At 48.0% G+C, this 27,553-nt stretch overlaps 1 protein-coding gene across 7 annotated transcripts; it reads right to left on the reverse strand.

Annotated features, from left to right (window-relative positions):
- Positions 1-503: 503 nt before the first annotated feature.
- Positions 504-26,917, reverse strand: MFSD13A (major facilitator superfamily domain containing 13A). 7 transcript variants are annotated; one of them, XM_023526291.1, is made up of 11 exons: positions 13,227-13,245; positions 10,101-10,201; positions 8,597-8,839; positions 6,122-6,363; positions 5,630-5,712; positions 4,551-5,003; positions 4,274-4,397; positions 3,562-3,658; positions 2,846-3,017; positions 2,576-2,769; positions 504-1,351 (listed from the first exon to the last, which is right to left on the reverse strand). In XM_023526291.1, exons 4-11 carry the CDS (start codon positions 6,287-6,289, stop codon positions 1,089-1,091), a joined length of 1,554 nt encoding a protein of 517 aa, XP_023382059.1. In that variant the 5' UTR covers positions 6,290-6,363; positions 8,597-8,839; positions 10,101-10,201; positions 13,227-13,245; the 3' UTR covers positions 504-1,088. The 7 variants fall into 7 exon arrangements, with proteins under 7 accessions (XP_023382059.1, XP_023382060.1, XP_023382062.1 ...); XM_023526292.1 differs by lacking the exon at positions 13,227-13,245 and adding an exon at positions 10,780-10,798; XM_023526294.1 differs by lacking the exons at positions 10,101-10,201; positions 13,227-13,245 and adding an exon at positions 26,844-26,917.
- Between the last annotated feature and the right edge of the window lie 636 nt (positions 26,918-27,553).

Here is a 27,553-nt window from a genome sequence, read left to right on the forward strand (position 1 = left end):
CATCTACTAAGCAAAGACCAGGGGTGATTCCACAACAAGGAATCATCCAGCCCAAATGTGTTAATGCCAAGGCTGAGAAACTCTGGCCTAGAGCAGAGGTTCTCGGTCCCAGCTATGTTAGAATCACTACAGAGCTTTCCAAAACCATAGTTCCCAGGCCATACCCCAGACTCATGAAATCAGAATCTTGGGGAACAGAACTCGGACATTTCTGAAAGCTCCCTGTTGACTCCAAGGTTGAGGGCCTCTGGCCTAAGAGCGGCCACTTCCTTGACCTCCACGTCCAGCAGTGGCGTGTGGAAATGCACTGGGGCTATGACCGCAGGCTGAGCCTTTTTGCCCCTGTACAGCTACTTGTCCACATGTTCCCCCTGCTACCTCTGTGAATCTGATGTGGGTGGCCCCCCAACTCATCTTTGGAAAAATGCCCTGAGTGCTTTTCGTATTAAATGCGGAATCTTGCTACCCACCCCACCACTTCTACACACAGCACAGACCTCAGGAATGGGAACAAAAAGACTTTAATCCATCTGTGATGAGCTGAACCTCTTTAGAGGCCAGGTGGGGGTGGGGAAGCCCTGCAATAGCAGGGGCATACTACTTCAGGCACAGCTGAAGCAGAGAACCCAGAGAAACCACTGGAAGGGTGGAGGGAAGGGTAGGCAGGACTTATGGTCAGCTTCCCCTGGCTGGTTGAAAGGGAGCAGTTGCAGTATCAAAAGTGGTTCCTGAGCCCACATAAAGTTGCAGCCCCAGCCAGGTGGTCAGATAGGACTCCGTGCCCCGTGGCAACCCCATGTGACCACGAGGCAGCCCCATCCCTCCTTCGGCCTCTTCTTTCTCCTGCCCCCGAGGGGGAAGCAGGTCCCTGAACACTTCTGGCCCAGTTCTTGCCCAAGTTGGGCCAGCCAGCCAAGCAGGATCTTAAGACCCAGTGCTGCTCCCAGCTCAGCCGTAGGAGCTCCCATTCTGCCATCTGTCCTCCAGGCTGCACCCAAGGAAGGCAGAGCAGAACACCAGCCTGGCAAAAGTGGCTCCTTCCCAAAATTGCAGGCAGTGTTCTCAGCAGAGTGGTATTGCTGTACCTCTCACACAGTCTTAATGCCCAGGGTTTGAGCTTGTGACAGATTCTGGCGCTGGGCCTTGACCATGTGCAAGCGTCTCCCATGCAGTGTGAACTTGGACCAGGTGAACAGCTGCAGCAGAGCACAGGTGATGGGCACCAGCACCAACAGGTAGAAGCAGCCCTGGCGGAGCACCGGGGCCTGAGCTGGGGGTGGGGCCGGGGGCTCTGGCCAGGGCTGGGCACTCCCTACAAGGGCCAGTGGGGGCTGCTGGAAGAGATCATGACCTAGGATGAGAGAGCGCGCAGAAAGAACAGAGTCAGCCCTTGGCTCCTCCAAAGTCCACATGAGACAACACACACAGATGTCCAAACCATAACTCCTGATTCTCCCCCGACCTTGCTTCTCCCCTGTTCTTCTCTTCTCGGTAAATGGCACCACCATCCACCCAATAACTGGGGCTAAAAACGTTAAAGTCTTCCTAGATTCCTTAACTTCGGTGCTTCCCAACAGCCAATCCTTCACCTTCTCCCGACTCCAAAACACATACCAAACCCAAACACTTCTTTTCCAGACCCCCAGCACCACCCTGGTCCAAGCCTCCATAACCTCTGCCACAGCCTCTCTACAATCCATTCTCCAGAGCCGGCTCTTAAAAATGTAAATCAGATCATGTCCCCTGCTTAAAACTCTTGCAATAGCTTCTTTTTGCACTGAGAATAAAAATCCAAAACCTGACCTGCTTCCCAGAGCCCACATCACTTTTCCAGCCTCATCTCCTAACGACTCCTGATACCTTGGGCCTTTGCACTTGCCACTCCCTCATCTAGGATCCACAGAGTTCTTTCTAGACTAAATCCTCCCCATTCAGTCCACATCCTGCGTGTCGCCTCAGAGACCTTCCCTGACTACACAGAGTAGCTTCTCAGTCACACTACAGTAAGTCCTCAGTGTTGTCGATAGGTCCTACAACCGTAAGCAAAATAATATGTATAACGAACCAATTTTACCATAAGCTAATTGGTATAAACAAGAGTATGTTCCTGTGGCATCTCATCAATATTTTAAGAAAACAACATTGAACAAAATGATATTATTTGAGGATCTGCTCTATTTTTGCCATCACACTTGTCACTACCTGCTGTGTTCTTGTTTGGCTGTCTATCACCACCTCTCCTCCCCCTGACTAGAATATAAACTCCATGATGGCAAAGACCTTGTCTGTCTTATTCATTGTTATCTCCCAAAGCATCACCTGGTATTCTATACATATTTGTTTAATTAATGAATGAACTATTGAAAGAATAGAAGAATCAGAGACTCAGCTCCCCTCCGATGCAGAGGAGTGGCAGAAGAGGTGTGGCAGCCCACGGTGGCCCAGACCCAGACTCTGTTGGCCAGTTGCCATTGTCTCATTCACTGGACCTAAAGCCAGGCTTGTCAGTTGGTGTGCCAGGTAAGCTGTGCCCCCTTGAGCCTCAAGAGCCCCTTGCCAGTCCCTGGGCCCTCACCTGTGTAGAAGCACAGCAGCCAAGTGCCCAGCAGCGGGGCGAAGGTCTGGCCTGGCTTGGTCACCAGGGCCACCATGCCAAAAAGGAGCGCTGAGGCTGCCTGCTTGCGGTGGTTCAGCACCAGGTCCTCATCCACCAGGTCAGTGACTACCAAGGTCAATAGCTTACAGGTGCCCTCAGTAAAGACACGGTTGCTGCCAGCAGAGAGAGAAAGTGGGCAAGAATGAAGGGATGGGACAGAGGTGTGAGGGTCAGAGAGGGCAGGCATACCTGGCAATGAAGAGGCAGAGCAGGCCGGGGCGGTCGGGGCCAGCCAAAAGCATGAGAAGGCTCAGGCCCAGCTTAAGCAGGAAGAGCCCCCGCACCACGGTGTAGACACCCCAGCGCCGGCACAGGGGCAGGAAGTAGAGGTTGTTGAGATGGGGAGCGACATAGGAGATGCCTGGGAAGAAGAGGTGGAGCCTTGTCAGGAGGCACTGCCACAATTTCCACAATTTTCCAGAATCAGAGTTTGCATAATGACCTGCCAGGCTCTGCACCGAGAGATATTTCACATCCTTTTATTGAATCCTCATAGTCCTTTAAGGTAAGTACTATCATGATACATATTTTACAGATGAGAAATGGAGGTCCAAAGAGATTAAATAGAACACACCCAAGGCCACACGGTAAATAAGCAGTCAAGACTCACACCCAGGCTTGTCACACTGTAGTCCTCACTGTTAACCAGCCACTGTGCCTCATCGCCTCTGGGTAGCACTATTACCAACAGGACCACCAATGAGAGCAGCCCTACCCCCTCACACCACCAACAGGCTTTTGCCCCTTCCTCGGGAAAAGAGCTGGGGGCTGGAGGTGCGACCCACAGCAGACTCTGCCCTCTAACACCTGGGCCCCAGCCGGGGAGGTGGCTGTGCCTATAGCTGGGATAGGGTTTCTGGGGTGCAAGCCTCTGTCCTTCCAGCCTATCCAAGGCACACACTCACCCAACAAGAAGGAGCCCATGGAGAGGGAGATGTGGTCTGACAACAGATGCTCCAGGAAGAGGGGGAAGAAGTTGCTGTTGAAATGGCAGTGAAATACCTGCAACCCAACAGGGGCAGTGAGGAGGCTGCTGGGGGAGGAGGGGAGCCAGGCACAGGGCGAAAGCCAACAAGAGCAGTAAGAGCAGCCTTCGTCCCCGTGTCCCTCAACATTGAACATGCTAGAACAAAAAATATATATATATATCTGTTGCTTATCTAATTTTGCTAACAGAAAGTATGACAAAATTGTCATTAGAACAATTAAGTTTGTTCTTTTTAATCGAAAACACTTTAGTAAAACAAGCTTAATGACATAAAACAATATTTCTAAATTTGGCTAGCTTATACACTACATGTGTTTTAGGTGTGGCACCTGGTGTGTTAAAAAGATTGTCACAGAGTCCCCAAAGAAGTGCCTCTTTTCATACACTCACTTTGCAGGTGAAGACATGGCTGTCCTGAGAGACTGAGACTTGCCTAAAATCACACAGGCAGTTAGGAGCTCAGATGGTGCTAGAACCCAGGTCTCCTCACTACGCAAACTGTGTTCCTGTCCTCGAATCACCCACCGGTTCTCACGAGAGGCCCAGAACTGACTTCCCGGCTTTTGAGGAACCTGTTCCCTTGAGTGAGGCATACACTAACCATGCTAGGTGGGGGACTGCTCTCATACCTGCACCAGATCCATGCCCACGAACCACAGGAAATTCCGGTGATGTGCTAGTTGCCGGAGGTACTGGCCCAAGGTGATACTGCCCGCCTCCTCACCGCCTACAGGAAGCTCCTCTCCACACAGACTATAGGGCAGAGGGGAGTCAAGAATGGCCTAGGGCTGGGCCGTAGCCATCCCCCATCCCAGGGCAGCCACCCATCGGCCAGGAGACCCAGCATTGAAATTAGATTCAGAACGGTGTTGGCAGGAACCTGGAGAGCTGGGACTGAACACTCACCCGCTGTCCACAGCCAGATCTGGGTACCCTGGCTCCCTGCCGGCCATCTCGACCCGCCGCCTCAACAGCCGTGTGGCCCCCACAAAGCCTAGCCCAGAGCCAGCGGCCAGTGTCAGGCAGAAGGCACGAAAAGATGAGAAGTCTTCCTTGTTCCAGAAAGCATAGGAGGCAAAGACAGAGAGAGAGCCAGCTGCGCTGAAGAGGGAGCAGTAGAAGTTGAGGTGTGTGCGGTCGTGGGCTGAGAGGGCCAGGTCAGCCAGCAAGGCATGATGGTGCAGATCCACGAGTGTCAGGAAGCCATCATAGAGGCACAGGCACAGCAAGAACTGCAGGCCAGCTGGGGCCCATGGCACCCAGAATGCCAGGAATGACAGTGCCAGCAGTGGCCCATGCCTGCCCAGGGCCCGTACCCGTGCCAGCACCACGGCCCTCGAGGAGAGCCCAGTGCCCGACCTGCCAGGGAGAGGAGGGTTGTTGGTAGATACTCTTGCAGACTTGGACCCCAGTGTCCCCTACGCAGGCCCCAGAAGAGGCATGGAGGCCCAGAGTGTGGGACTCACACCAGGTGGTCCTGCTGAGCCCCGAGTCCTTAACTTCCGATTTCGGAAGCACACTCACCAGTGGGTACTCGCTCCTCTGTTCCCTTGTCAGCCTGCCAGGCCGAGGGCCACAGGGTGGTATAATACCCATTTTTCAGGGTTAGGGGTAGTGATGGGCCCCAGCAGGCCTGCAGTTCTTGCTGTGCCTGTGCCCCTGTGATGGCTTCCTTTACCCAGCAGGGATAGGGTAAAGGAATCTGCCAGAAGCAGCAGAGTGTTTGCAGTACAGCACCCAATCCAGAGGGCCCGACAAGTCGAGCTGGGGTCAATCTCTCCCCCAAGTGATCAAGGCCAACCATTACTCAAGGCCACTTCTCCAACCTGGACAGAGCCTGCCCTGCCCTTGGGAAGGAAGGAAACCTGGACAACAGCTGAAAATGGTCCCTTTCTTCCCTCAACCCAAACATGTGGGGGTCCTCCAGCCCTGGGAAAGGGTGGGGTGGGACAGAACAAGTTATGAGCTGTTCCCAAGACACAAACCGGGGCTGGGAGCTGAGGAACTGACGGTCACTCAGCCAGCCGAAGAGGGGGTCATTGAAGCTGTTCCAGAGGAGAAACACCGTCTGTGGGCAGAAGAGAAATGAGGCAGGTGGGCTATGGGCAGCCTCCTTTCCGGGGCTTTCTCTGCTCAGCCTGCACACCACCCCTTAAAGATAACACTAGCTTTCCTGCCTGCAAACTTTTGCTTAGGTCAGTCCCTCTGCTAAAAAAAACTCACTCTAGCGGCCACTGTCCCCATCAAACTCCTATCTGGGGCCCAGCTAGCAAATGTATCCAGCTGATAAGTTTATATATGTGATATATTATATATGTGAATACATAGACAGTCCCTGGCTCATAGGACCGTGGCCATGAGAGCTGGTCATCAAGGCTGAGTTTTGGTGGGCAACCTTGCCTGCCCCATGCTCCTGGCTAGGTGGGTCCCAGCACTGCAATCTGCCCAGCTTCCACCCCAGAGACGTGCTGGCCTACCTCTCCGACCCAGAAGGCAGCTCTGCTGATCTTGTACACTGAGACAAAGGTGTCCACGTAGTAAAGCAGGAACACGTTGTGCAGGATGGAGATAAAGAGGGCCAGGGAGCCATAGACCGCAGCGGTGGGCAAGCCCAACAGCCAGGCCCAGGGCTTGCCCAACCCCATGGCTGCCAGCCAAGCCTCAGCCTAGGAGCACTGGGAAGTGCTCATGGCCACAGGCAGTCTGGCCATCCTTGTCCCTGGGGATGAAGGAGTCAGTTAGCTACAAGGATCAGAGCCAGCTCTGCTCCTAACCCCAGACCTGTGAGTCATTTAAAAACTCATTTCCAACTGGGAGAAAGTTAAATAAAACTGGAGAATCGTTAATGATGTACAGTTGAAACAATGTTGGGCTAGATATCATACCCGGGAGTAACCCAAGGAAACTGATACAGGCATGGGAAGCGGAGGCAGGAGTCCAACAAGTACCGAGCCAGGTCCAAATGTGCTCAGGCCATGTGCTCAGTATCTTCTTGCATCCATACTATCTGACCTTATCAGTCTAAATGTGACAACCCTGGGCTGGGACACATGATGTTCCTACAGTATAACCTCAGGCCAACTACTTAACCCAAGCCTCAGTTTCCTCTTCTATAAAAGGGAAAAAGGGATAATCATGCCTACTCTGTAGAGAAATGTAAGGATGAAATGAGGTAACTCACAGAAAGTGCTCAATAAATGGATGTTAGTGGTGTCATTATTATTTTTATAAAAATCCCTGCAAAGTATATAGCACTATTACAATGTTATAAAGCAATGGCCAAGCTCAGCGATGTTAAGTAACTTGCCCAATGTCATACAGCGAAAATGTGCACAGGGCTTCCATGCACGGTTGGGCAGAACGGAGAAACCTGCTATGTTGTCATATTCCACAGATATAGAAGAGTGATAAGATATTTAAATAAGAGTCCACAACATTTCATGCACTTTGATTCCAGAAATTCCATCTAAGGAACTAACTCCAAAGGAATATGTATAGAAATGTTCACGGCAGCAACATTTGTAAATAGCAAAAAGTTGGACACAGCCCAAGAATGCAACAAAGGGACTGGCTCGGCAAGCCTGATGCTCTCCAGAAAGGGGAATCACGCCGGCAATCTCAATACATGGGAGAGAAACTCAAAACCATGTTACATGAAAAGAGAGAACAAAGGACAATGTGGCTGTCCAGCTTCCAACCAGGCTTACTCATGTACGGAAACTGGCAAGCTAGACTGAACATAGGTGGGAAAGGAAATAAAAGTTGGATTTTTATTAGAGCACCATTTCTCACACTGAACTGTGCTTTCAAGTCACCTAGGGACTTTATTAAAATGTAGACTCTGACTCAGTGAGTCTGGGGAGGAATCTGAGATTCTGTATTTCTATGGGGCTCCCAGGTGACACCATGTTGCTGGTCCGTTAAGCATTAAGCGAGGCATTAAATCTGTCTCTTTTTTTAGGCTCGAAGCTGCTGTTCTCTTTTCAGAAAAATAATCCCATGTGTGCTTGTCTGACCCGCAGCTGGAAGCGATGGGGGCTTCCTCCTCTCAAACTCCCTGTTGTGAGTTAAGCCGCATCCCTCAAAAAGATATGCTCAAGTCCTCACTTCCAGCACCTGTGAGTGCAACTTTATTTGGAAATAGGGTCTTTGCAGATGTAACCAAGTTAAAATAACATTATACTAAATTCGAGTGGAACTTAATCCCAAGATTGGTATCCTTGTAAGGAGATGGAAATTTGGACACAGAGACAGACACACACAGCGGGAAGATGCCAGGTGAAGACGAAGGCGGGAATTGGATGATGCGGCTACAAGCCAAGGAATGTCAAGGGTTGGGCACAACCATCAGAAGCTGGAATTGGCAAGGAAAGATTCTTCTCTAGAGCCTCTTTCCAGAGGAAGTATGACCCTGCTGATGCCTTGATTTTGGACTTCTACCCTCCAGAACTGTGAGAGAATAAATTTTGGTTGCTTTAAGCCACCCAATCCATGGTAATTTGTTATGACAGCCTTAGGAGATTTATACGCACCTTCAGAAGCTGATCCACTGAGTCCTCGTGACCCAAGCCTGCCCATGGGACTCTACACGTCTGTCCCTGCACTAACACTCACACATACACACACACACACACACACACACACACACACACACACACATGCACACTCACACATGGAGCTAAAACTTCTGTTTCCTTTTAGAATCAGGCCCTAGAGAGTTAACTTCAACCCCAGTCCAACAGTAATGACCCCACAGGACCCGTCCTTGCCCCATCACCCACCATGGCCTCACCTCTCTGCCCAGCCTTAAAGGGCTTCTGCTGTCTGGCCTCTCTGGCCTATCCAGCATGGCTTGCCTTGGATCTTCAGGCCAACTTCTTCTCTTGCCAGGCCTTTGTTCTTGCTGGTTCCCACCACCACCACCACCAGAAGCACCTTCCCCATCTCCTCACCTCCAACTCACCCATCCTCTAGAGCCAGAACCAGAGGATGCTGGATGTCCTGGAGACCTTCTTCGACTCCTTGGTCCCTCTATGATGTCTCCTGCCCCTGCACAGCAGACTCTTCTGTCTGCCCCCACTGCAGCCTGACAGGGGTTGGCAGAGCCTGTGTCTTCTCCCTCTGCCTCACAGAGACAATTTTCTGGACTCAACCCCTCTTGCTATGGGAGTGACTGATCGGAAGAGAAAGAGGCTCTGAGGAGAGAACAGGAGAGAATCTCACTGGGGTCACTCTTGGGCTCATTGGAAGCCAAGTGGCAGTTACTTGCAATCTGCACGTACACACACCCTCATCCTCATGCCAACCTGGCGCCAGTCTATGCCTAGTGCTGAGAAAAAGAGGAGAAGCAGCCAAAGGTACCCGAAACCAGCTGCTAAGTCTGTGAGAATCTCTCCCAGACCACAATGATTCTACCTTGCCCCAGCAGGAGGAGGATGGCATCTCCCTAGAGCCCTGGAACCCCCGAAGGAATGGTTGGTGGGAAAAGCTTTTTCTTTTCACATCTTTATTAAAGTGTCATTGACATACAGTAATCTACACATATTCAAAGTGTACAATCTGGTTGATTTTAACATGTATGCACCTGTGAAACCATCACTATAACTGAGATCATGAACATATCCATCACCCTACAAGTTTCCTCAGGACTTTCTAACTAATATAGCTGAAAGACACCCTGGAAGTCTCTAAAATCCTAACTCTACCATCTACTACCTATGTGACCTGGAGCAATTTGCTTAACCTCTCTATGCTTGTTTCTTGATCTGCAATATGGGGCCAACCTTATTACGGCTATTGTTAGCAGTCAATGAGTACTTAACATGCTAAGTACTATAAAGCACTTAGCATGGTAAGTGTGGTGAGCACTTTAGATTTTTACTATTGAACCTCTTAGGCCTTCCCCATGTACCACACAAGGATGGAGCGGGGATTAATCTAAAGGTGTTTGGGGGGCTATAAAACACAATGTGCACCCCTGTTACTATCTTTAAGCCAAGTCACTTTCTCTAATTCCCCACGGCCCTTCAGAGTACGCTACCACACCTCCAAAGCCTTTGACCAAGGGAGTGAAGCTCCCCGTCTCCACCCAGACTTCCAGTAACTTGCCCCAGTTACTAGAGGAGGTGAACCCTACAGGCAAGGTCCCAAGTCTCCACCAGCTGGCTCCCAGTACCCACACTAGGGCAATGATAGAAGAAAACCTCTAAGGACATGAGATGGAAAGGGTATGACTGTGCTATCACGACGGCCTGTGTTTAATGCCAACTGCACTTCCCACTAAGAACGTAATCTCAGGCAAGTCACTTAACCAGTATGAGCCTCGGTTTTCTCTCCTGTAAAATGGGGTAATAATGCCTAGCTTTATAGGAATGCAGGGAGAATTAAACTAATGTTCAGGAAGCCCTGAGCACTGTACCAATCACATAGAAGATGCTGGCTTTTTCTTGAGCTTACTTATAACAGATCAGGGTAGCAGCAGGGGCATGTCCTGGTAATCGGGCCCCTTCCAGTAGTAAGGAAGTTCGAGAGATCTGGGAAAATCAGAAGAGGAGGGCCTGCAAGGAGCAGAAACACATAGATGTTCAGGAATGCCAGAGACAAACTCCACAAGGCAGAGCTGGAGGCAAAGCAGCCTGTCCAGGTAAGCCTCTGCTCAGGAGAAGAAGCTGAGCAAGGAGTGTGCAGGGTCACTAAAGCGGTTTCTCTTTCAGATTGTTCCTCTCCTCCACCAGGAAATGCCTTCCCCTACTAGCCCTCCCCCATCCTCAATCCACCCCAGCAGAGACCAACAGCCCTACCTCCCTCTCCCAGAGAGAAAGAGTAGGAGCCCACACCACCTAGTTGCATAACCCAGGTGAAATATCTTGTAACCTGCTACCAACTCCACCCCCACCTTGGCACCTTGTGGGGTAACCTGCTGGAGGCAGGTTCTATCTTTCCCCACTACTGGTATGGTCCCAGTTGTATGGCTTTGAGCCAGACACTCCCTCTCCCTGGGCCTCAGTCTCATCTATAATGTGGGAATAAAGCCAACCTCTTAGATTGCTTTGGGCTGAAATGCAAAAGGTATTTAAAGCACCAAGCATAGTGCCTGGCACTTAGAAGACCCTCTATAAACAGTAGGTATTATTACTTTTTTGTTATGTCTTTGAAGTTTGGTTTTATGATCTTTAAAGGGTTCCAGTCAGTGTCCTTTTTGCCAAATCCATGACTGAAGTTGTCTTTCCAGCACCCAACATTCCTCTCACTGCTGGGTGTATCTTGCCATCCCTCAAATTCTTTTTTAAATGCCACCTCCACACTTTTCTTCATGCTGTTTCTTCCACCTAAATACCCTAGCTGTGACTATATACCATTTCTCAGGTGTATAAGATATGCCTGGCTTTTATAATGGCTTTTATCCATTATAATGAATCCTTATAACTCTTATTACTATTTCCAGTCCTCATTTTATATATAAATAAAGAAACCAAGGTTCTCAAGGTTGAATAACTGGCCCCAAATCACAGAGGTATTAAGTGCTAGAGCCAAGATTCAAAACAGGCATTTTTGACTAAAATTATCTCAGCATTTCTCATGTCACTATGCCCACACCCCACCAACGTCTTATCAAATCCTGCTGATTCAAGGCCTAAGTCAGTGGCACCAGACTTCCCAAGTATACCTAGTCATGTGTTCTCACCCCTTTTAAGATCCCTTGTATCAGGATCCAAGTGCCTCCCTTACCTTCCTCCAGACCCCAAGCTCCTTAAGGACAGTACCAGGTCAGCCCGCCCCTAATTTCTACTCTGCCTCCACCAGGCTCCTTTACCACAGCAGGTGCTCAACTAATACCTACTGGGTCAATTTGCCCCTAAAAAGCCGGTAGGGGCATCCCAGCGCTAGGGAAGAGAAGCAGCCATAGGAGGAGGAGTATCAACCCCAGATCCCACTGTGCCTCTCAGCTCTGCATTCTGCTTGGCTGTGGGAGTCAGAAATTGGCAACGTGAGGAATCCATCGAGATTATTACCATGTGCCCTGCTGAGTAAAACATGTACAGCAAGGCAACAGGTGCACAGAGGACTAGAGATAATAACAAAAAGTAACATTTATTAAGCTTTTACCATGTGCCCAGCACTGTGCTAAGAAAACCAGAAAAAATATGGGAAGAGAGCTCAAAGCAGGGTGGTAGAAAGGCATCAGATCGAAGGGTTTTGTAACACAAGATTCTGTCCTGAGGACAATGGAATGGGGGGTGATGAGGTGACAGAATCAGATCTGTTTGGAAGAAGCCCCGGGTATCATGTAAAACTCCCCCTTCTACACTTAGAGACATATAAAAATAATAAGTATATAAATAAATGATACACTTATTTTCATTCATAAATAAATAAATACTCTCCCTTCTTCATCCCATCAGGATTCTGGGAGATAAAAAAACTAGAAAAGGATGGGAACAGTAGCATCTTCCTGGATGGCTGGGGCTGATGGATTTGGTGGAGCAAACAAAGGATGCCAGACTGGGTCTCTGGAGTGAGGAGCATCAGAAGGAAGGTGGGTATTTGCTTCCGATTCCCTTCGAGTCTAGAGACTGTATGAGAAGCAACTAGTGCAGAGGGGGAAAAGCTAGTAATAAGCAAAATTTGGAGGTGGGATAGGTCTACACGTTATTACTAACAAGCTTTTATTCCTACGTCTGTGAAGCAGGAGAAACAAATCGGTTCCCTGACGGTCCTCAGGGGTATCAAATGAAATTGAAAGGTATAATACAGGTACTCTGCAAATATTAGGCGTATCCTTTTCTCAACAAGCAGCTGACTTCCGAATTGTTTGCTGTGCTTCCTGTTTCACACCCGGGAGCCTCATCTCCCTGCCCAGTCCCACCACAGCGAGGTCCAGCCCTGGCAGGGCTTTTGCGGGTGCCCCGCACTGGCAGGCCTATCTTCCTCCTCAGGCTGGAACTGAACTTCCACCTTATTCGGGGAGAGACCTTCTCCTTCTCCCTTTCCCTCCAGGGCATGTTACTACAGCAGTACTGAAGGGTCAGCAACCTCACCCTAGAACCACCTGCCCCTCCCAAGCCGCTGAGGAGTCTGGGATCAATCCAGGAGATCTTTCTTTACTCACGAGCGGCGCCGAAACACAAGGAGGTTCTCCAACCCATCTGCACGTTAAAAATCACCTGCTCATAACACCCAGGTCCAGGCCCCACCCCTGACCAAGTAAATCGGAATTCTCAAGGATGGGACCCAGCATGGTGTTCTTTTAAGCTCCCCAAGTAATTTTACTACTCACCAGGGGTAAGGGCTATTATGTTAATGAAATGAATCCTGACCTGATACATGCCGCGACACCAGCCACAGGGAGCCCCTCTGCAAGAATTCTATCCTTTTCCCTTGAGCCTAAACTTCTTTCTCCCACCCTGACCCAAGAACTCTCCCAACCCACCATCTGATCACCTCAGGGACCCCGTCAGACAGCCCCCAGGACTCCCAGAGCGGATGGCATTCCAGCCTCATTGGTCTGTCCTTTGCATTTGATTGGCCCCCAGACCTGCCTGCTCCTGTCCCCGAGCCCCGCCGCCGCCGCCAGCCCCTCACCGCAATAGAGGCAGCCGAAGCCTGATCTGGGTAGCCCTGAGCCAGGTGCGAGCCAGTGTTCCTGCGCGCCGCGCCGGGGGGCCGCTCTCCCGGCCTCTTCCTCCGCCCCCGCCCAGCGATTGGCTACGCGCGGCTCTGGGGACTGCTGCCTGGCAGGTGTCCCCGCCTGAGGCTGCTGCCGCCATATTTGTCATGGGCACTTGCCCTTAGGGACCAAAAAGAACGTGGATGTTAGCATGAAGGGGGCAGGTTGCCTGGATTCTGACCTGCTTATCCGGTTCTGGAAGCCTTAATGTTATTTCAGATTGAGGAAAGAGTGAAGAAATAAAATGGAGTCACTGGAGTCAAGCTGCTAAATTACTACAATCAAGTAGGCTGAGGCATGAGAAAATGATCCTGTTCTTACTTTAACTAGCCCCTGAACTTAAACTTCTGAACTTTTTGGTTGTGCGTCAGTGCATGGAGATATGTGTGTAAATCCTATAGATAACCCCCCAAAGATCTTAGGAAAGAGTGTTCAGTGACCAGACCACCTGACATCTGGAAAATTACCATCTCCCACCAATTCAGAGGTTAAGGATGCAGAACCGATTCTTCTCAAGAACGTACTTTTTCTGTGAGAACTCTCGGCTTCTCTTCTTCGAAACACTCTAGGTATTGCCCAGTCGTATGTCCCATTTGCAAATCCCAAGACCCTTGAATAAATCTTTATCATTTATTTCTAGCCAATGCCTCCTGATTCATTTATACTCAGTTAACAAGTTCAAAACAGCAAGGTTTTTCTGAGCAACCCTTCTCCCCCATCTTTCCTTAGTATTAATGCAGAGAATGGAAAGAGCTCAGCACCTTCCTATAAGCCTTGTTGTCTGACTGGATGCACAGCCGAGGCAGATAAGGAGATGTCAGAGGCATGACCTGAGACTCCCTGATGCTAGATTGTGAGTCCCTCAAGAGTGGACAGACCTGCTTGAACCATGGGGACCAGCGCTCAGGCCACAGGCGCCTGGTCCTGAGAGGGCAACCATGCAGCCTAACCTCCTCCTATTAATAATAGTAATAATAAAATATAAGGAATATTGAGCACTAACTATGAACCCTTATTGTGTCAATCACTCAGTATTCATTATCTTGTTGAGTCTCATGTCATCCCTGGAAGGTAGGTGCTATTATTCCCATTTTACAGATGAGGAAGCTGAGGTTCAGAGAGATTCAGTGACTTTCACACAATAAGCAAGAGATCCAGACAAACCGGAACCTAGCTCTCCTGACTCCTAGTACAGGAGTCTTTCCCCTTCTTACTCTTGCAGGCCCTCCAAGTTTTGTTTTGCTCAGTCTAGTCTGGTCCCATGTCTTCTCCCAACAGGGCTGTAAGCCTGGTTAGGTTTCCACACAAACAGCACATACTCCAGACCTGTTTGTTTAACCTGGGACATAGGGCAACGAGAGTGGCCTTTAGCTTCCAGGGTTCTGGGATTCAGTTTCTTAGCTCCATCACTTCTTTGTTATGGACCCTCCTTTTGTTAACCTCTATTTCATGCATTTACAAGGATTGTGTGGGCACAAGAGTTTCACAAACTTTTGGTCTTCATGCCTTTGTTGATTTCTGTTGTCAACAGAAATATCATTCTCTCCCTTCTTCCTGACAACCTAGTAAAGGGCTTGTCCACAGCAAATGGTCCAACACAATAGCCCTGGTGTCCAGGGGCTAGAGTCTGTTCAACCAGTTCTTGGGGAGTACCCCAGGACCCCATGAACCTTGTCCCCAGCATCTATCTGCCACTGGTCTGTCTCGTTTTTCTTCTCTCCAATCCCGCTCCTTCAGACCTATTCTTATCTCCTATGTCTTCCCTAAGCCGCGCTCGCGCGCGCGCGCGCGCACGCACACACACGTCATCTGTCTTATAGACTTTAAGCAATTGCAGAAATCCCTCCTGCTCCAGAATGCCCTCATGACTAGAAGAAAGGTGACCATTTTCCCCCCTCCCTACCCTTACCCTCATCTGTACGTTCTTGGCTGTGAGAATAGAGGGCAGGAAACCCGGCATTTAGCATGGAGCCTGGCACATTAGGACCCATATAAATTGATGAAAAGTGTGCCTCTGCTTTTCCATCTCTAGCCAGCATGTGTCTTTATTTCAAAGCAAATCCTGAGTCTTTACTGAGCCTTCTCTTGGTGACCAGTTGGAGGACGGGAATAGGTAGGGCTGTCTAAGGGCCAGAACTGAGTGTGAAGCAATAGGAAAGATTTTGGCCCCTATGTTGTGTTTAATGCCCTATGGTTACAATCTGAGGCACCTCAGCCCTCTGATTTTACAGTCTCCCTTTTGTGTCAGCATCAGGGAGGGACCTTGTGATTATCTCTGGTTTCCCTTTCTGGTTGCCAAGCACAGAGCTAACTGGGAGGAGACATGGCCATCCACTGAAGGTCATTTTGCCTGCATGACTTCTGAAGTGGAACCCCTGGGTCTTGAGGAGTTTCTGGATCAGGGGACAGATAAATACACAAATTCTCTCTCCTTAAAATTCTCTCCTCCCCTGGCTTCTGACCTCTCTGCTCTAGGTTCCACCATGTTCTCCTCCTAACTATTCTTCCTCAGTCCCCTTCACTGGGGCACTTTTCCCCAGGGCTTTCTAAAGACAGAGAGAGGGTCTCTAAAGTTTCCATTTTCAATACTCTTCATTTGTTCACTCCAACTTGCCAGGCCATCAGCTATATTGGGTAAAAGGGACTTCAAAAGCAAGATTGCCTCCCTCAAAAAGCCTAAGTGGAACCCAACACATTGGCAGACATGACAACACAGTGTGATGCGGGCCAGAGTAGCAGCTGTTCTGGTAACTGTACCTTGTCCCTTTCCTTCATTCCTACCCCACCTTCCAACTCTAGTCTGAATATAAAACTGCCTGCTGGACAGCTCCCCAAATGTCCCAACTGAACTCACCATTCCCTCAACTTCCAATTGCCCACTAAGGTTTTTATCTCCAGAATTGCCTCGGATACCCAGGTGACCAAGCTAAAAACATGTTTATCTGCCCCTATCCTACCTCCTCCATCCAGTAGTCATACAGGATCAAGTCCAGGTGAATCTGCTCCCACCTCTCTTTTCCTTCCCCTGTGCCTGTTTCGGTTGTCAGTTTTCCTGGGCTAATGTGAGAACTTCCTACAAGATTGGCTTTCAGCCTCTCTCTCACCAATCTATCTTCTACTTTGCCCACAAGAGACCTCCGATCCTGGGGTTCACTGATCAAAAACTACTCAGTTTGCTGTATTTAAATATTTTTTCATAATAAAACACTGGGCGTGGGGGACACGATGTAAGCAACAGAGGACTCTGCTCCATAGCATAACAACCCAACCATTTAATTTTCTAAAGACTTAGGAGATGGTGCTTTGTAATAATAATTTTTTAAAAGTCAATTTCATTATGTATTCTGTAGTTAAATTTATATGAAGTAAACACAACTAGCTATGAGTAAAAAATAAATAAAGACTCCACTCAAACTAGATTAAGTAAGAAGGGTATTTATTGGAAAGTGAAGGGAGGGGGAATTGGAAGAAGGTGGTCAAGATACAAAAAGTACAAACTTCCAGTTAAAAGATAAATACGTGCTAGAAATGTAATGTACATGACAATAAGTAGCATTGCTATGTGGTATATTTGAAAATTGTTAGTAGATCCTAGGAGTTCTCATCACAAGAAAAAAAATTTTTTTTTTCCTTTTTCTTTTTGTATCTATGTGAGATGATGGACACTAACTAAACCTACTGTGGTCATCATTTCACAAATATGTAAGTCATTTTGCTATACCCCTTAAACTTATACAGCAGTGTATGTTAGCGATATCTCAATAAAACTGGAGGGAAAAAAAGAAATTTATTGACTTGTGTAACTTTAAAGTCCAAGATTCAAATGATGTCATCAAAACCCAATATCTCTCTCTGTCCCTTGGCTCTAATTCTGTGGCTCCATGCTCAGACAGGCCTTCACCTCTCCACCCAGATTGCATTCTTTCAAATTTCTGTCCAGGGGAAAGAGAGCACTTCTCTCCACCCAATAAGATAACAAAGTTCTGAGATTGGCTCCCATTGGCCTAAATTGAGTCATATGGCTACCTTAAAAAAAAATCATGATGGCCAGAGGGATGATAATGCTGACTGGTTTAGCCCTAAATCACCCTAACTTAAGGATGGAATAAAGCAAGCTCCCCCAGAACCACTTAACTGAGAGTAAAGTGTGGGATGCAAAAAATCTGGGAGCTGTTACTGGAATCAGGGTGAATGGAAGCTGAGAAACAGCTTCATCCTTATCTTTCTCATTTTGCCTGAAAACTACCTTCCCAGACCAGCAGAGATCTTCCTTAAGCATGTAGGGATCAGTATCAAAATGCAGGCTTCTCACCCTGCCAGGCTCCAACTTAAGCTTGGTCTCACAATCTCCCTACCTCTCACCAGTTGTGACCAGATCCCTGTGGATGAGTGGGAGCATGTGGAGAAACAAGCTAGTCCCACAAGGTCCCTCAGCTCCAGGCAAGGAGGTCAGTCTACAGGTAGTCTTGGATATTCTTCAGGTGTTGGGATTTGGAGGGAGGGGCAATGTTATAAATAGAAGTAGAGCAGTGCATTAATTTCCTGTTGGTGCTAGAACAAATTATCACAGGAGGTCAGAAGTCTGAAATGGGTATCATTGACTAAAATCTAGGTGTTGGCAGGACTGCATTCCTTTCTGAAAGCTCTAGGGAAGAATCCATTTTCTTTTCTTTTTCCAACTTCTAGAGGTTGTCTGCATTCCGTGGCTCATGATACCTTCCGTCTTCAAAGCCGGCAATGGCTGGTTGACTCTTGTATTACATCACTCCAACTCTTCTGCCTCCCTCTTCCATGCTTAAGAACCCTTATGATTACATTAGGTTCACGTGGATAATCAATGATGATCCCCTTATTTTAAGGTCAGCAATTAACAACCTTAATACCACTGCATCCTTAATCCCCCCTTGCCATGTAATATATTCACAGGTTCCCGGGGTTTAGGCTTTGGACATCTTAGGGGTGAAAGGGTGAGGATGAGTGTTAGGAGACCTTTCCAGAAAGTAGATGGGCTTTGAGGGATGCTAAGAACCTAGGATAACCTGTGGGAGTCACTGGTAATACTGCTTGAGTCAACAGAAGGGGGAAGGAAAGTATGAGGACCTGGTAGCTCAGCCTCAGTTTTAATCATCTAGCAACTACCACCCATCCCACTGAGAAAGAGGTACAGGGTTTTGACCTGCAGCAAGAGGATACTAGAACTCAGACAGGGTTCACCTTGTCTGGATGAAGCAATCTTTCTAGCTTCCCCCAACTAGCTACTGGGCTTTAGAATCAGTTGGACTGGGTTCAAATCTCACTGTGCTACTTACAGACTGTGTGACCCTGAAAAAGTAGCCTAACTTCTCTGAGTCTCTGGTTTCTTATCTATTAAATGTGGATGATATCACCATGTTCTTCACAGTTATTAAGAACTAGACGTTTTTATGTAACATTCTAGAGTGGGAGGACTGTGAGATTACCTGAAAGAAAGCCAGCATGGATTGGCGATAAGGAAAATGTCTTGAGACAGACATGGGGTTGAATTTTCCTTTACTAGAAATGGCTGTGTGAGTTTGAGCAAGTTGTGGTGAGGGATCACTGAGCACAAGGGTTAGCATCTAGGTTACTGCGGGTACAACTCACAGGCTCACCAATGTAGACACAAGTAGGCTGGCTCTTGGCCAGTGTAAGGTGTTTCCCTTTGCCTAGAAACGGAGAGGTGTGGCTGAGGCAGGGCATGGATGAGAGAAGCTCAACTAAAAAGTGGTGGAGAGGAGCCCTGCTCTGCACTTATCTGACTCCCCCAAATGCTGAGGATCAAGTACCCCCGCTGAAGGAGACAAGTGAGTGGAAGAGCACTTCTGGGGTGAGGGCTTGAAAAGGTCTTGGGTCCTTAGTGTCCGCTGGGGAGCCTAGGGTTTGGGCCCAGCCCTGGGACAAGCAGTGAAGTGGGAGCTAAACACCTTAGGAAGAGTTCTCCAAAGTCAGGAAGTATGTACTCATGGGCTCGTGCTATGAATCAGAGCCCTGGCTAGGCAGGCGCAGGGACAGGTGGTGTTGATAAGAACAAAGTGTATCCACACACACACCCCCACCACAGGTCTGGACCAGGACCAGGACTAGGACCAGGCTCCAGTACAAATCACCGCCACCTGAGCTTCCGATCATGCACTCATACAGCTGCCTGGCGCCTGGGGAAGGCGTTTGGCCTCCACTGCAGCCCCTCACTTACACATACCTGTCCGGCCCCCTGCTGCTGCCCCCCATCCAGACCCACAATTTCTGCAGCCCGCCCCCAGCCCTGAGCTCCGGCAACTGGACCGCCCCGAGGGAATACCACTGCTTCCACAGTCCGGGCGCGCTCCCCGGGACTGTGCCACCCTGGTGGGCCTTCCCACAGGCCTACGCCACGTCCCTGAGCCCGCCGTTCCCCGCGCCCAGCTACCCGGGGCCGTTACTGCAGTCGCCTGCGGCGGCGGGAACGGCGGTGTCGGAGAGCTGGGCGCCGTGGCCGGAGGGCGGCAGCCTGCAGACGGAGTTGCGCTGGGGCCGCGTGGAGCGCGCGCTGGGCCCGCGCCTGGAGCTGCCGGACTTCGTGCTCCGGGAGCTGCGGCGAGTGTACGGCACGTACCCGCGCACCGATGTGCGCGTCACCTTCAGCGGAGGAGAGTTCCTGCTGCAGGCTGCGCCGCGCGTCCGCGAGCCCGAGTTCCGTGTGCAGAGGCGCCTGCTCCGCGCGCCCGCCAGCAGCGACGGCAGCGACCACAGCCTTCCGGGGGAAGCGACGGAGCGCCGCAGCAAGCAGAAGAGGAAAGGCCTGGGCTGAGGGCGCCGCAGGCCGCCCTGGGGAGCACGTACCCGACTGTCCTCCTAGACAAGGAGGGAGACCTCAGCTGTGTGTCAGAGTTGGGTACACCTGTCACCTGTCATTTTGCTTTTTTACCAAGACTACTGGCCACTCGCTTCATGCACGTCTTTGAATTTTCTCACGTTTTTGCCGGATGACTGGGGAAGGGCGAGAAGGGACCAAGGACATCTCTGGGTGGGTGTCCTGTGGCTCTTTTCTTTCACGTGGGCTTGTGGATGGAAGGGCCTGGACCCTTTGTTTCCTCTCTCCTTCCTGTTCCCCATCATCTTCCCCTTAGAAGCTTGCCCTGCAGTAAGCCCCCACTTGCCCTTTCTCCTCTCCTCCTTCTGGCAAAGCTCCCCAAACTCCCCAAGCTGAGGGCCCCTGTCTCCAGTTTGTAATTAAAAAAAAAATAAATAAGTGAAGTCAAGTGTATGCTGCAAGATCATTTTTATGTTTGGGGGTGGGGGTGTTTCCTCACCCGTGTAATGTGAGCTTTACTCCCTTGACTGGGGCACAAGAGGTTGGGGGCGATGCAGGACAGGGCAAATTCGGGGGTGGGGGACTCAAGCCTTGCACTGAGAGAGAAGAGGGTTCTTGGCGGAGTGTAAGAAAGCATTTGAAACACGCCAAAGTTAGAGTCAAAAGGAGAGTTTATTAGAGAAGGGTTAACACTCCATAGGTAGAGTGTGGCCTCCTCTCAGAGGCAGAGACAGCCTGAGAGACTCAGAGGGACAGAGACTATAGAGACAAGGACAGTGAGAGAAAGAGCGAAGAGTAAAGGCACTGAGAGGGACAGTAAAGATGGTGAGAGGGATGGAAAGACAGAGAGGGATAAAGATACTGAGAGGGACCCCAAGTGTACAGGAGTTCAGTTTATACACTATTCTTTAGTTCCTATGAGTTACAGTTTAAAGACTTTGTTTACCCATTTTCCTTTGATACTGACATACAGTGAGGAGATAGGACTATGTAGTATGATAGGCCTGCTGGCAGTTCCTAGCCTTTAATCCATAGATTTCCTATGGTTTTAGCCGTAGGGAATGAATAATTTTATTTTGTGTAGGGAGCCACTTAAAGACTGTTTTTCCTGTTTTCCCCTTCAGAGTGTAGGATAATGGGTTGTTGGCAATCCCAGCAGAAATCTTCCTTTGTTCTGCAGGTTTCCTCACAGGTCCAGCTGAAGGGCTGATCAGCATATTGCAGTATCTGAGTATAGCTTGATTTAACACTTTATTCTCTGGCCTCCTCCCTCCATTAGGAGGAATTAGAGTGGACCTCTGGAAAAAGTGTGCCTCCTCATTGCCTGGGCCTAGCCCCTTCTTCCTACTGTCCTTCAGTGTGCAGGATGACACCTTACCTGGAAAATTCACTGGGTAGGGTTGAAATTTAAGATGAATGTCACTTCTTGTCTCTGGATTTTCGCTAATAGTCTTTAATAGGTCGAATTTGCAATATTGTGGGAGTTTGCTGGAGATCCACTCAATTTTAACTACAGGTCTAGCCAGACTACCAGATCTGATACCCCTGGCTGTATAAATTCAGTTTCTTGTGGAATTGCTTTTACTGAACTTCCATTTGTAGCTGGCCAACAACTATCTGGATATAGGTATGCTATTGAAGCTGTAGACCACTTGATTGAACACTGCTGTGTTTATCAGCTTCATGGAGAATTTTTCACAAACCTCAGCACTTGGGAAAGGTGTTTTTCCTAGTGAGTAGTTTGCTTTATCTTTGAAGCACCAAGGATGTCATAACTGGTTATATTTTTCTCTTTGCCCTTGTTTCTAGGGAGCTCAGAGCCAAATATGCTTTGCATCTTTTGTGTAAAGCCTGGATCCTAAACTGTTACCCCTAGTTCATCTTCTTTTCTTTTCTTTAAAAAAAAAAAAATTATCAAAACACAGGGAGGTGATGTGGTGTAATGGGTCTGTTGTGCGACCTTAGATAAATTACTTAATGTCCCTGAACCAATTTCCTCATTGCAAGTGGAGATGATGGTATCTGAACCCATCTCATGAGAAGATGCCATGAAATCCTGCATGTGAAATGTTTACCACAGTGCCTGGCATTTACTGTGTGCGCAAATATTAATGATATTTGGATTCCTTCCAGTTTTTAGCCATTAAAAGTCCATCCAACTATATTTCTTGAGTGCTTATTATTTGCCAGCAACTATACCAGGCCCTGGGGATACAGTAGTGAATGAGACAGCCATAGCAGCCTCTGCCCTTATGGAATCTGCATTTTAGTGGGGAGACATAGGGATGAGGCAACAGGCAAATAGATAAAGGGAAGTTGTTATAAGTACTACAGCAAGAATAAGAGATTGAAATAGAAAATGCAAGTGGAGTAATGAAACTTAACTTAGAATAAGGTAATCAGGGAAGGCTTCTTTGAGGCAGTGACATTTAAGCTGAGATCTACAGAATGTGAAGAAGCTAGCAATGCAAAAAGAAGGGTGAGGGGAAAACCAGACAGAGGGCATGGTAGGTGCCAAAGCCCCAAGGAGTGAAAGTTATCTTCATTCACTCAATAAGCATTTGAGAGCCCACAATATGCCAGGCAGTATTTGAGACACTACACTGCAGGAGAAAACCAAACAAGTACTTGCCCTCATGGAGCTTACTTTAGAGGTGCAATGTAGAGAAAGAGACTAACAACAAGCAAATAGGTGAATTTATGATGTCATGTCAGATAGTGATAAGTGATGGGATCCTGTTTTCAGCAGGATAGTTGGCGAAGGCTTCTCTGAAGAACTGTCTCTTTAATGGAGACTAATAAAGAGCTTTATGAGCCATTTGAATACCTGGGGGAGAAAAGCAGGCACAATAACCCTGTGGCCGGAATGTTCTTGTCCTATGAGGGAGTGAAAAAGTGGTAGTTAATGAGGTTAGAGACGAAACCAGATCCTGTGTCTCCTTGAAGCCATGTTGAGAATTTGGGATTTTATTCTTAGGGATAGAGTGTTACGAGCAGGGGAGAATGTGATCAGACTTGTTAAAAATATATTCTGGGTGTTGTATGGAAGAGAATGTAGAGGGGCCATTGTGGAAATAGACAAGTTAGGAGGCTTCTGAAGTAATACAGGCAAAATAAGATAGCTTGGTCTTATTTGGAAGTAGAAAGGGCGATGAGAAAGCAAATGTCCTTGAATATGGAGTTTTGTTTACAAATAAAATCGTTAAATTGTAGAATCTAAAGTCTTAAAATTATAAATTGACTCAATGAACAATGACACCCTAGTAGCAACAAGAATAGCCCACTCCCAGATCTCTGGTAATAAATTCCATTTTCCACTAAAAGGAACCAGTCCCATTGGAAAAATGGCTGATTCCAAGGCTGCAGCAGGGAAAGTACAAGATGAGCCTGGAACAAATGAGAAAATAAAGGACTACTCAAAAATGTCCAAAGAAGAAAAAAGCCAGTTTGAAGGGACTTCCACTGGCCAAGTCAGGGACGATTTAAGCATGAAAACAAATAATCACAGTAACAGATTATAACCTCCTGATAAAACGAGGATCCATAAGTCCATACCATAATGTTATCTAAATAAATATGAAAAGAAAGCTCTTCCTTATAAGAGAAGGAATAATGAAATTAGAAAATCACCATTCCCAACCAGTAATTGATTCAAATGAGAATCATTCATAGATATTAAAACTAATGGGTGAAAGTTCGATGAGAAACAGGATACTTACATAGTTTAAAGTATGTTCCAACAAGGAATTTATTAATTACAAAGTAAAACATAGTAACCTAGTAGCATAGTAGAGAAAAACTGGTAGATAATACTTGAACCCCATTGTAATACACTTTGGTGAATAAAGTTTTTCTTACTATCTTTAACGAGAATCTTAAAATCTTTTTCTTTACCAGAGACAAATTGACATCATGTGCTTTCCAATATGTTAAACTGAGAAAACGCATCGATTCAGCAGTATTGCATAATCATGAGGAAACATCAGATAAACCTAAACTGAGACACACCCCACTGGTCTTTACTGTTCAAAAATGTCAATGTCATAAAAGACAGAGGAAGGCTGAGAAACCGTTTCAGGTCAAAAGAGACAAAAGAGACATGAAAACAATACAATGTATGATCCTGTTTGGGATCTCAGACCAGAAAGAAAATTGTTATGAAGGACATTGTTGGGACAAGTAGCAAGATTTGAATAAGGACTATACATTAGAGAAAGCAACATGGCAAAAGGTTACCAGTTGGTAAATCTGGTAGAAGGATAAGCAAGTGTCCTTTGCACTATTCTGGCAACTTTTCTGTAAGTTTGAAATAATTTCTAACTAAAACTAAAAAAGTGATAAGTAGATTGAATCTCTGGGTCAAAAAGGATACACATTTACTGTGTACTATATATTTATGTCACAGACTTTTTGTTTTAATCTGAGAATTGTCTTCTGCTTGTAAGCCCCTCAAATCCTTTTTTTGAAACAAAGCAGATTTCAAGTAAATCATGAGCCTCACACCAAATAAGGTACGCTGTCCTCTCTATCCTCTTGGGTCTGGACCCTTGAAGTCCCGCAACTTCCCCCATCTCTGAGAGTCCACATTGCTCACATTCCTCCTAATGCTTCCCCTTATGCCCTGGAAATGCCCATAGGTTGCACACAAATTTACCCCTATCCTCTGACTACAGGCTTTTGAAGGGAATGCTGCCACTAAGCTCAGTCCGGCATATCCCATACTTCCAAACTCCAGTGCTGGCTCCAGGCACTGTGGATGTAAGGGAGCCCTGCTGGGAGCCTAGATGCATCCTTCTTTGATCTTTTCTTTGAACTTAATACTTAGAAGCTTAGAACTCATAAAACATCTGGCTGCCAGGGACCTTGCTGGTCATCTGGCCAAACCGCTTCAATTTACATTATGCTGAGAAACCAAGGCCAGAGAGAGGGAATGACTCATCTCAGGTCACATGGAAGGTGGGAATCCAGAGGTTCTAGATCCCAGCAGGGCTTGCGCCACCAAACCTTGATCTTGATAGCCTTTTCCTCTCAGCCTTGCCCCAGCCTTACCCAACCTAGGCATCTGGTCTGAAGCCCTTCATTAAATGAACCCTGGCCGATCAATTTTAAGACCTATTCTACCTCTCAACTGGGTAGCTCACATTCTACTCAAAGGAGTAAAATAAGAATCATAACAACCTCATACACATCCCTGAGAACTTACTACATGCAGGCACTGTGCTAAAACCCTATATAGAACTATCAACTCGATGTAATCATCACAAAACCTTAATGTGGTTATAATTATTATTTCCATTTACAAATGAGAAAACTGAGGCCTACTGAGGTTAACAATTAACCCAAGGCCACACATGGAGAACAAATCTGGAAAATCTGACTCTAGCCTTAACCTCTAGGCCAAACTGCCTCTTCACACATGAGAGACACTCAGCGAAATTCAAAGAACATTTATTGAACAGCTTCTATGTGCAGAACACTGGACTAGACACTATGGGGTTCACGAACCAAGCCCTGATGGAGCGGAGTATGGAGGATGTGCAGATCATATGCACCACTGGGGAGTTGAGAGAGGCTTCTTGAAGAGGCATCTGAGAGAGGCTTTGAAGGCTATATAGGATTTCAACACATAGGGATGGGAAAGAGGAGTCCCAAGAAGCACCCAAGAGGGATCAGCTTGAGTAAAAAGCATGGCAGCAGAAGCAGGAAGCAGCAGGGTTTCACTGGAAGATCAGGCTTGAAAGCTAAGTGGAGGCCAATTTATGAAAGACTTTTATGGCAAGGTAAGGAGTTTTGGGGAGTTATTGAAGTCTTCGAGCAGAAGGGTAGCCCTAGTTGAAGTTATTAAAAGATCAGCCAGTAGCTAGAATGGGTGCTTGAAGGAGCACCTGGGTAGAACACTGTGCGCCTAAACCAACAGCTTTCTCATGACTTCAGTGTTGATGGGGTAGCACAGCCGGGCACTGGAACTGAGTCCCTAGGGCATTTGCTAGAGGTCACAGCCTATGGAATTCAGTTCTCAGAGCCAGGTAGCCAAAGTTCTCTCAGCTTTGATGCTGCCTTCCCATGCTCTCTTCTGTGAAATTTTGTCTGTTTCCCAAATGGGTCAGATAAAGAACCTGACATCTCAAGATTCCTCCTATCTCAGGGAGGGTCTGAGCTTAGAGCTGAAAATAGAGGCCATTGCTAGGGAAAGGGGCGAAAGTTCTTTAAATTTCAAAAGAAATTGATGTAGGATATTAGGGGAGGGGGCTCAGGGCCATGGCAGAGATGCCATAGGTACTGCCAAGACAGTCCCATCATTTCCTGCCCAAATGTGCTCCTGATAGGACTAGATGTGGAGCTGGAGGGGTGACTGACTGGGAGAAGAGTCAGAACAAGTACACTGAGAAGGGCATCTCTCTAGAGGCTGAGGGGCTTCCTGAGTCAAAGGAGACCCCCAAAATGTAGATCCCCAACATAGGGGTCCAGAAATCCCAGCTCCATGAAAATCTCTCCACCTGAAGTAAACATCTGAAGTACCCAAAAGGTAGAGAAGTGGAAGAGAAAAATTTTCCCAAACACACTTTCACTTTCTAGAGAGAGAGTTAAACTGAGGGCTGGGTGCTATTTCCACTCACCAGGCAGAGTGGCAGCTTATCCCTGGAGAGGGGAGGCAAGCCAGGAGGCTTAGGAGCCACCCTACCTCACTCACTCTTCAAGTTGAGAGACAGGGGACCACACTTACCCATAAAGCCTCCTCTCCCGCTCCTGGGGCTGGATCTGCAGTGATTCTCTGAGTGCTCCTTAAATAGAGCCTCCACTCTGCCTCAGTCAACTCCCGCCTCCGCCTGGCCCTGGCTCTTCTGAGAAAGGAGGAAGGCGTGGGAGGGCCAGGCACACTGCCCAGAGAGCCGTTTCTGACTTCAAACAAGAGTGGGGACCCCCACCCCCATCCTTCCAAGCGTCTCTTTCCTCACCTCAGTCTCTGACTGAGTCCCTCTTATCCCTGGAGACAAGCCAGCTAGGTTCTTTCTCTGCTCTTAATGTCGGGGAAATCTGCCCTTTATGCCAGGTTCAAGCCCAATTCCCCAAGCACAGGTTTCTAGCTCTTCCCATCAGACACCCAAATACCAGCTGCAAAATTCATCTGAGGGAATGGAGAAAGAGGAGGCATCACTCTACCTCTTTTTACCCTATGTGGCTTCTCCAGGCAGCATCCAAAGGGCAGGTGGAGTCTATTCCCATCTTGGGGAGGGAGAGATTGAGAGCTGAAGAGATGGAAAATAAGGGGCTTAAGGTCTGGCCAGCTATGGAATGTCCAGCAGCACAAGTGTTCCCTGGAGCCCCTACCTTACAGTTTGTGTGTATCCTTGTGTCTGTGGTCGTCCCTTTCCTTGCTCCTCTGATCCCAGAACCTTACCCCTGCCGCAGAGTTGGCACCCTTAAGAGTTTGAG

This window comes from Pteropus vampyrus, unplaced genomic scaffold (assembly GCF_000151845.1).
Source record: "Pteropus vampyrus isolate Shadow unplaced genomic scaffold, Pvam_2.0 Scaffold816, whole genome shotgun sequence".
NCBI lineage: Eukaryota > Metazoa > Chordata > Mammalia > Chiroptera > Pteropodidae > Pteropus > Pteropus vampyrus.